General features: G+C 61.4%; 1 protein-coding gene across 1 annotated transcript; it reads left to right on the forward strand.

Moving 5' to 3' along the window:
- Positions 1–223: 223 nt before the first annotated feature.
- SDRG_14925 (hypothetical protein) lies at positions 224–9,244 on the forward strand. The gene is made up of 12 exons (XM_008621085.1): positions 224–2,408; positions 2,456–2,730; positions 2,776–6,217; positions 6,267–7,010; positions 7,059–7,150; positions 7,196–7,863; positions 7,913–8,001; positions 8,051–8,146; positions 8,194–8,444; positions 8,494–8,648; positions 8,688–8,806; positions 8,850–9,244. Exons 1-12 carry the CDS (start codon positions 249–251, stop codon positions 9,180–9,182), a joined length of 8,424 nt encoding a protein of 2,807 aa, XP_008619307.1. The 5' UTR covers positions 224–248; the 3' UTR covers positions 9,183–9,244.
- The last annotated feature ends 553 nt before the right edge of the window (positions 9,245–9,797 follow it).

Consider the following 9,797-nt stretch of genomic DNA (forward strand, 5'->3'; position numbering starts at 1 on the left):
GGAAACACGTATTCCCTTCGGTCGCTCCGACTGTCGTGGTCGTATGCACACAACGCCGGTGCGTGTGGATACCTCGCTACTGCGTCGGGCTGCACCTCCACGTCGGTGACTTGGCGCCAGAAAGGCCAAGTGCAAGTTGGGTGATTTTAGTCGAATGGATAAAATTGACATTTCTAGCTTGATGTTTGTATAGATAATAAAAAGCGTGAGCAATGTGTAGGGCCAAAAACGCGACTGCAGTTTGGACGATGGAGGTGTGGGCCGAGGTCCGGCGGCAGTGCCGGGCGCTGCGCGTCGCCAAGAAGAAGACGGACAAGAAGCGCGAGATGATTGCACTCGACAGCCTCCTCACGTCAAGCGCCCACCAGGCCGTGCTGCACCGGAGCGGCTGCTGGGGCTACGTCATCGGCCAGATCTTCAACGTCGTCGAGGAAGATCTGCTCGAGCTCACGAAGAAGACGAAGCGCAAGTCTGCGTCGAGCACCATGGAGCTGCCCAACGTCAACGTGCTCTTCCACGCGCTCGACAGCGCCCGCGGCGCCCTCCACGAAAACGCGCTCGGCGTCGACACGCTCAAGCGGCTCGGTGTCTTTGGCGAGCTTGGCATCAACGACGAGATCACGGTCGGGACGCCGGTCGAGCGCCACTGCTACACGCTCTTGGAGAAGCTCCTCTCGGTTCCGGCGTACACGCAGCGCCTCGACCCGAACCTGCTCAACGACGTCCTCGGCCGCGTGCTCACGCATCTGCATCTTGGTACGTCCATCGAGCACCACAACCACTGCGCGTCGATTGCGCTGCACATCATAAAGGGCATCGCGATGGACTTGCATCCGCATTTGCCCAAGTACATGGACTTCTTCAACGCGTGGTTTGGCCACGGCCACCAAGTGTCGACGTCGGTCGCGCTCAATTTGCTGGCGAGTCTTGTCTTCCTCATGGAGACGTACCCGACGGCCATGGCGCCGCTTGTTACCGACACGACCGCGCTCGCCTTTGTGCAGCGCATGCTGCCGCACCACCTCAAGGCGCTGCCACTCGAGGTCTCGGGCTTTCTACTGCAGTACTACCGGCTCGTGCCCAGCAGCGACGTCAAGCACCTTTGCATGGCCCTTCTCGACCAAACGACGATGCACACGGTGTTTACAGCGGCGTTTTCCGTCGCTCGGCAAAGTGCGATGACGTCGGCCGCGTCGACGCTCGACGGCAGCTTGCTCGGGGATCGTGCGATCGCATGGTATAGCATGACCGCCGACGTCGTCTGGCTGCATGATTTTTCCACGTCGGCCGCAACTGTCGCGAATAAGCGCCGACGCACGACGACGGCGCTCGAGTTGGTGCTGGAGCGGATCGGCGATACGGCGTCGGCGTCGCAAGGCTCGGGCGGAACGACGGCACCGACCATGTACTCGCAACTGCGCGCGACCGCGTCCGTCGAGAGTGACGTCCGCCGCCTCCCGTGGCTGTTTCTACTCCTCGCGCTCATCTCGCGTCACGGCCATTGGCTCCAAGCGCACCGCCAGGAGATTCTGACTTCAGTCGTCGACGCGCTCGTGACGACGCTCGACGTGGCCACCATGGACGGCTACTGCAAGGACGTGACGTGTCAACTGCTCGTGCTCTTGGTCGTCCGGTCGGATGACGCGGCGTCGTGGGCCACCGACGTCTTTACCAAGATTGCTGCTGACGCTGGTCGGCGTAAACCCAAAGAGTCCATGTTGCAGTTGCTGGCGGTTTGCGCGGCCGGTCCTGTGCCACCGGCGGCCGTCGAAGCGCAGGCACCGGCGTTGCTGACAGTCGTACATAGTCATGTGCTCACGGTATCGGCGCTGACTCTGGCGGTTGCGCTCTGGACTACCGTCGACACCGGCGTGGCGTCGGCGTCGATGCGCAGTTTTGTACTGCAAGGCCTGCGCGGACTCGCACCCGCCGCCAACGATGAGTCCATTGTGCTCTTGCTGCTCAGTGGCGCACTTGCGGCGGTCTGCGACGGCATGCTACGCTGGGACGTTGCCACATACCTCGTTCCAACGCTGAGCTCTCAGTTTGCCACGTGTGGCCTCGGCTACACGGCACCAAAAGCACTCGACATGCGCAACCACGCCCACATCTTGCCGCATCTCGTTGAGGCGTACGCCGGGATGCTGCCCGTGATGCCGGCACCCGCGGCGCCTCGGCGCCTCAAGCTACCGGTGTTTGTTGACGAAGATGTTTTGCGTCTGCCCGAAGCGTTTGTGGCGCAGCGGCGACTCTCTATCGTACTGCAGCCCCACCGAAGCTTGTGCGTCGACAAGGACCACTTGAGTAGTCTTCGCAGCGACGTCCACGCGCTACTGCACGAGCACCTCTCGTTGCTGCCGTCGGCGAGCACCGAGGACATTGCGCCGCTCTTGCACCGCCTTCTCGAGGTAGGTCGCTTGGCTACTTTGCGATTCTCATTCCATTTGGACGGTAGTTGGGACTGGTCGTGGCAGCCGCCCTTGGGCTGTACGCAGGGCTGCAGCAGCACATTGAAGCGGCTTCGATGCTCGGCCAAGTCCTCTCGGCGACGACAAGCCGGCTCACGCATCTCCTCAAGCACGAGCAGTACCACGAAGCGCTCTTTCAGAAGCTGTACTGCCTCTTGCTGGTGCTACAGGGCGCCAACTTGAGCCAACTCACGGCGGCCAACATCGACGTACCGGCCATTACCAAGGTCAAGATCCCGCCATCGTGTCGGGTCGCTGCCCGGTAGGCATTGCGATGCTTTGCACCATCTTCAAACAAATGGTGTAGCGATCTTGTGGCGATGCTGGAAGCGTTCGTGCTGAGTGAAGCCGCGTCGTCCATCCGCAGCGACTTGGAAGATCCGTCGGACGACATGATCAACGACGACGATGTCAGCAGGTTCCAAGCTGACGCGGCCTCGGCGTCGGACGCCGCCTGTCGCCTCTGGAGCCTCCGCATTGTGCTACTCTTGAAGAAGTCGGAGAGCAGCTGCCACCTCGTCCACACAGTCGTGCAGCAAAACTACGTCGCCGCCACAAGCGCCGTGTTTCTCGTCCCGCTGTTGTGCTTTCCGCTGACGAGTGAAGGCGTCCGGGTTGGCGTGAGTCTAATAAAGAGCACGGCCAAGATTGCGCCCGAAGACGCCACCCACATGCTCCGCGTCCTCAGCTACCACGTGACCGAGTCGCTGCCACCCGAGCTGCTCCAGGACGTCGTTGCTCTCCTCGAGTATCTCGGGAAAAAGTTCAAGCATAACCGGATCGTCCGTCGGCGCCTTCTGCAGTGCTGGGAGGCGTGGTACCTCGTCAATGTCGACACGTTTGGCGGCTTTATCGAAGTCAACTTGCCGCACCTCGTCGACAAGGACGTCCATGTCCGCGTCGCCAGTCTCGTCGCGCTTCGGACGCTCTACACCAAGTTTGAAGGCGTGCAGGCCATCTACAATGACGTGTTTGCGCACTTGCAAGAGCACGAAGCCGACACGACGACGTTCATCCTTGCGTGCTACGTCGCAGCGTGCGTCTGTCCGTCGCTCTTGCCATTGGTGCTCTCGCAGTACGTCGAGAACGGTCAAGACGACGCGCTCGTCGTCAAGAGCATTCTGGCGCTCAGTGACCACCATGGATACGCGTCCCCGATGGCCATGTGCGAGGACCAGCTGTGGGGCATCTTGGCGAGCTACCTCGGGCTTTTGCCGCGGCTGCAGTGCCCGGCGGAGAGCAGCGACACGCCGTGGATGCAGCTGGGACTACGCCTCTTTGACGCCAACGTTCCTTCACTGGCGGCTGCGATTGTGGCGGCACCGTCGCTGCGACAGCACCTCCTCCCGTTTCTCGTGCTACTGGACGTGGCCAACAGCACGGCCGACCACGTCGGTGCGCTTCTCGAGATCATACCTGATCTGCGCGTGCCTGACGAGATGGCCGTCGGCGCCAAGGTCGTTGCCCAGCTGCTTCTGGATATACCTGTCACAACGGCGGTCGACGTGACGCCGAGCCTCTTCCGGTGCGTGTGCGAGATGACGTTTGCGCTGGTCCGTGCCTGCCCCGAGCTGGCGCCTCGCGTGTCGTGGGCGGTGTTGGCGCACCAGCTGCCGCATAGCTTTTGCGCGGTGGATATCGCCCTGTGCTTGAGCAGTATCGTCGGCACCACACACGCACCGACGTCACGACGGGTGCCACTGCAGTGTCTTTGCGACTGCCTGGACGCGTTGGGGTACAGCGTCGCCAACAACGTCTTGGCCCAGCGGCTACTGCTGAGCGTGCTGCTTCGCTACATGGAAGAGAGTCCCGCCGTTTCGGTCGTGCTCAAGGCGACCGTCGAGCGCTGCTTGCAGTCGGACCCCGACGTCCTTGGCGCGAATCTCAACTTCCTCGTGCAGAGCGTCGTGCCGATGTACACGCGGTGGGAACCGTCGACCAAGTCGCTTCTCGACGGCTGCCTCGTCGCGGTCGCCCAGCATCCCAAGCTGCACAAGCACATTGTGACGCTGGACCCAATCCCGCTGCACGTGTCGCCGTCCCTCGACCAGCTCGCAGCCACGTGCAACGCGTCATCGCAGCTCGACGAATCGCTCGTCGCCAAGCTGCAGCGCACTCCGCTGGACGCCGTGCCGTTCTCTAGCTTTGGGCTCCAGACGCTCGATGGGATCATGCCAGCGATGGCCAAAGAGAAGCCGTCAACGATCGCTGCCGTGGTGTACGGCTTATTGCACCAAGCGTACCAGCGCGCACCTGCGTCGACGCCGCTCGTTCCAACCACCAATGACACGGAAGCGCTTCCGATGTGGAGCCAGCCGTCGCAGCCGACGCTCTTAAAGCGGGCGAGCAGCAGTAGCTACGTGGCGCCGAGTGGCGAAGCGCCACCGGTGCTACTCCAACTGGCAACGTGCTTGGGGCACCTCGGCGCTGTCTTTCCGTCGGCCGCGCTGCACCTCGATGCGTCGGCGCTCAACGCTTTGTACTTGCACGTGTACCACCGGCCGTGCCTTGCGCAGCTGCAGGCGTACAAGGACAGCGTCCTCGAAGTCCGCGCCAAGGTCCTCGAATACGTCGTGTGCCAGCTCTTTGCCAACGAGATGCGCATCATTTCGACGGCAACGACCACGCTGCGAACGCTGCTCGGACTACCGGTAGTGCATACGACGCTACTGTCGACACGGTCGCTCTCGTCAAGTCTCAAGGTGTTTCTGAGCCTTGTCGAGCCGACGAGCTCGCCAGGATTGCCGACCCAAATTGCAAGTCGTGCGTGGCCCGCCGTGGGGGAGACCAGCGTCGATACATGGGCTGCCCAATGCTCGCTGCACCTCATCTCGCTCTGTGAGGACCCGCTGCTGCATGCATGCGTCGACTTGGTGTCGGTGCAGCCGACGTTTGGTGTGTGTCTCTTGCCTCTGGCGCTCCACGCCGTCGTTATGGACGGCCGCGCGCTCGCGTCTGTCTCGGGCGACCTTGCGGCACTCTTGGCGACGGACGACGTTCCGCCAGGGCACGGCCAACTGCTCGTCCACAGCCTCCAGTACGCGTCGCAGCTAGAGAAATCGAGCGCACGGTCGCACGCGGCCAAGTTGCTGCACTTGCCATGGCTGGACGTGGCGCGGCTGGCGCTGGCGAGCGAGCTCCCGTACTCGGCGCTGCAGTTTGTGGAAAAGCATGTCGATGCCAAGCATCGCCGGCTGTATGCCGCCATGGACGACGACCTTGTGCCCATCTTGCGGGCCATCTACGATGCGATCGGGGACCTGGATGGCATGGACGGCGTACTCGACACGCCTGACCTCGTCGCCATGCCGAGCAGCTACGCCATGGAGCGCAAGATTTCAAGTAGCTTGCCTCTGTACGACGCGGCGCTGCGACTCGACCCGCACTCGGCGACGCTCCAAGCCGGGCTTGCCACGTCGCTCGAGACGCTTGGGTATGCGCATTTGCTGCAGTCGGTGCTCTCGGCCACCAAGGCGCCGTCGCCGTATACGTACGAGCTCGCGTGGAAGTCGATGCAGTGGGATCTCAAGGTCGACACGTCGAGTTTCGAGGGGTGTGTCTACGGCTGTCTGCGCGGCCTGGCCGTCCACGACCATGCAAACGTTGAACTGCTTCTCGGACAAGCCAAGACATCGCTGTTGCAGTCGCAGCAGGTGGCGTTCACAGGTCTCGAGTCCACCAAGCGTCTTCAGACGTCGCTGCTCCAGCTCGAAACCCTTGGCAAACTTGAAGCTGTGCTGAGCATCCAGGTAGGTTTGCGTTTGTCGGACGGTATTACAGGATGGAGCAATGTCGTAGCGTCAGAGCGCCCAAGATCAGTTGCTTGGCGCGATGCAGCTGCAGACGACGCAGCATGAGCTGCTTGGGTCTTGGACGCAGCGCCACAGCGTGTATGAAGACGATGCGGACGCGCTTCTCCGCGCCCTCGAGCTCGAGAGCACGCTACTGTCGCTTCTCGAGTGGCCGACGCCAACGTGGCACCTCAAGCGCGCCAAAGCCGCGCGGAAGGCCGATCGCCCGGCGACCGCGTTTGCTGCTTTGGCCCACCTCGAAGCGATCAAGGTCACGAGCGCGATGCAGTCGTCGCTCCTGCTCGAGAAGGCGCGGACGTTCTATGCGACCGGGGACGCTCCCCGCGCGCTCCTCATCGCCAAGCACGTACACAAGGCGCTGGTTGCTGCGCCGTCGTCCGAGCCACTGCTGCTGGCGCAGACGCAACTCACGATTGGCAAGTGGCTGGCGTCGATGCGCGCCGAGCGCAACGAAGTGATCCACACGCAGTACCTCTCGGCCGCGACCGCGTTGTTTGAACGACTTGGCCCCGAGACGCGCCATGGCAAGGAAGCGTCCAAGGCGTACTTGGTCGTGGCCAACTACCTCTACGACAACTACCTCCAAGTCAAGACCCGCGTCGAGTCGAGTGAGTGGAAGCGAGGCAAGCAGGTCGCTTTGGCCCAAGAGCAAGAGCTGCACGCGTGCGAGAAGCTGCCGGACGCCGAGCGCAGCCGCTACATGAAGCACATTGTGCCGCTCCGCAAGCAGGTACTGGCGTGTCGCAGGACGGTGTGATGACAAACTTGTCCATATTAGGTCGAGTACGACAAGAAGGAGCGCGCGATGGTCGAAAACTCGGTGCTCATGTTCCTCACGGGCGCCTTGCACAACTATGGGCTTTGCCTCCGGTGCGTCAAAGGTAGTTGTGACGCAGCATCGTCATGTCGTCGTAGGTACGCGCCGGTGGCCGACATGACACCCGTCTTTCGCATTGTGTCTCTGTGGTTTGAGCACGGCGCGGTGGCGGCCGTGACTGACGAAATGGCGACGATCGTCGAGACGGTTCCGTCGTACAAGCTCCTCCCGCTGTCGTACCAGATCTTGTCGCGCCTTGCGTCAAGCGTCGCGCTGCCCGCGTTCCACAGTGTGCTGGAAGCGCTCGCTCTCAAGATGGGCGTCGACCACCCGCACCACACGCTCGTGCAGCTGTTGGCGCTCAAGAACACGGGCAAGCAAGGCAGCGTGCAGTTCCGCGACAACGTCGGGTCGAGCAAGGCGGAGGCGGCCGCACGCATCCTCGCCCAAGTCCAAAAACACAGTAGCACGAGCGCCGAGCTCGTTCAGAACATGGAGGTGCTCTGCGACGCGTACGTCAAGCTCGCGCTCTATGACACGACCGAGTTTGCGCGCAAGGGCGTCAAGAAGATTCCGTGTGCCAACGTGGTCGTGGGACCCCACAACGTGGCGTTTGACCAGTGCCTTCGCCTTCGCCGGCTCAACCAGGACACCCAAGCACGCCCTGCGGTGCTAACGCTCTCGATCGCGCCCCGCTCGGACCGGGACTATACCCACGTGCCCCGGGTGCAGTCGTTCGAGACGACGTTCACCATCACCGACACGGGTAGACCGTCGTTATGGACGACAATTTGAGTGGCTGAGTGATCGTGTAGGGATCCACCGCCCCAAGATCCTCTTCTGTTTTGGCTCGGACGGGCTTCGACGCAAGCAGCTCGTCAAGGGCAACGACGACACGCGCCAGGTACGTTGGCTCTTGGATGTGGAGTGGCAGGTTGAGGACCGTGACGTAGGATCTCGTGATTGAACAGACGTTCGAGATGGTCAACACGTTCTTGGCCGAGCAGTCGGCGACCAAGCAGCGCCAGCTGCACATCAAGACGTACAAGGTACTCGTTTTGGTGCTGTGGGCATTGCGCATTGTTATATACTCTAGGTGACGCCGCTGGGGCCGATCGCTGGTGTTCTCGAGTGGGTTGAGAACACGCTTCCAATTGGCAACTACCTCACGAGCCGAGGCATGGACGCGCATGGGCGGTACCACCCGAGTGAGTGGAAGCACCCCAACTGCCGCCAGCACCTCATGCGCGCGACCGACAAGTACCAGGCGTTTCTCGAGATCCAAGCGCACTTTACGCCCGTGTTTCATCACTTTTTCCTCGAGAAATTTCCCGATCCGGCCAACTGGTTTGTCAAAAGTTGTGTTTGGATTCACAAACTATGACTTTGGACGTAGGTATGCCAAGCGCGTGGCGTACACGCGCAGTGTCGCCGTCACGTCGATCGTCGGCCACATCCTCGGCATTGGCGACCGGCACTCGTCCAACATCCTCATCGACGAGGCAACGGGCGACTTGGTTCACATTGACTTTGGCGTCGTCTTTGACCAAGGTCCTTAGTTCATGACATGCTCTTGCTAAACTCGGGTAGGGATGGCGCTGCAGACGCCCGAGACGGTGCCGTTTCGGCTTACGCGGGACCTTGTCGACGGCATGGGCGTCACGGGCGTCGACGGGTTATTTACGCGGACGTGCGAAGAGACGCTCAAGGTCGAGGTCGAAGTCGACGAGAGTTAGTCACGCTGGTGGATAGGTCTTGCGCAAGAAGGGCGCGGCGTTGACGACGATTCTAGAAGTGTTCATCCACGATCCGCTCTACAACTGGACGCTCTCGCCCGTGAAGGCGCTCAAGATGCAGCAGGAAAGTCAGCTCTTATTGCACAAGAAGAGCGACGTGATGCCCGAAGAAAACGTCGCCGACGCTGCCTCCCGCGCGCTTCTCCGCGTCAAGCAGAAGCTCCAAGGGTACGAGGACCCGACCGGCGATGCGATGAGCGTCGAAGGCCAAGTCAAGCGGCTCGTGCATATGGCCCAGGACCCGCACAATCTCTGCAAGCTGTACCCGGGCTGGGGTCCCTGGCTCTAAATAGCACGCAATATTGACAAAGCAACAGAATGGTATCAAGTTGATACTCGATGTGGCATGAAACTACTTGCCGCACCACGCCGTCTGCGGCGCGAACGAGAGGCAGTCGACGGCCGATACAAATGTGGTGGTGCAGACGCCGTTCAGGATGCAAGCAGAGCAGACACCGGAGGACGGACACCCTGAGCCGGAGGTACAGACGCACGCCGCGCCATTGCTTGGTTTGTTGGCGCTCGGGTTGAAGACCCAGTAGCCACCAGCGATGACGCACTGCGCCTTGGTGTACGTCGGCTGCTGCAGCGTGCAGACGCCAAGGAGTTTGTTCCAGGTCCCAGTGCACGTCGTAGCGATCGTAGGTGGCGCAGGGAGGTTTTGGCAGACGCCAGTCGAGGCCTGGATCGACGTTGTCGAGGTCACAGCACCCACACTCGAACAGTGGATGTGTTTTGGGTTGTACTTGGTGGAGCCCACGCCTTCGTAACGTCGATAGTCGAATCGAGTCAACGTAATCTTGTGGTATGGGCCCTAACCCTCGTCGTTTCAGGATTGACTAGACTGGTGGTTTGTATCAGCTGCGTCTCGAGAGGTGGCTGGACGGCGCAGGATACAAACCAA

Source organism: Saprolegnia diclina (assembly GCF_000281045.1).
Source record: "Saprolegnia diclina VS20 unplaced genomic scaffold supercont1.80, whole genome shotgun sequence".
Taxonomy (NCBI): domain Eukaryota; phylum Oomycota; class Saprolegniomycetes; order Saprolegniales; family Saprolegniaceae; genus Saprolegnia; species Saprolegnia diclina.

Coding starts and splice junctions, on each gene's coding strand:
- SDRG_14925 (XM_008621085.1), top strand. CDS start 249: ATGGAGGTGTGGGCCGAGGTCCGGCGGCAGTGCCGGGCGCTGCGCGTC. Junction 7,864..7,912: donor GTTCACCATCACCGACACGG/GTAGACCGTCGT, acceptor GTGATCGTGTAG/GGATCCACCGCCCCAAGATC. Junction 8,649..8,687: donor TGGCGTCGTCTTTGACCAAG/GTCCTTAGTTCA, acceptor AAACTCGGGTAG/GGATGGCGCTGCAGACGCCC.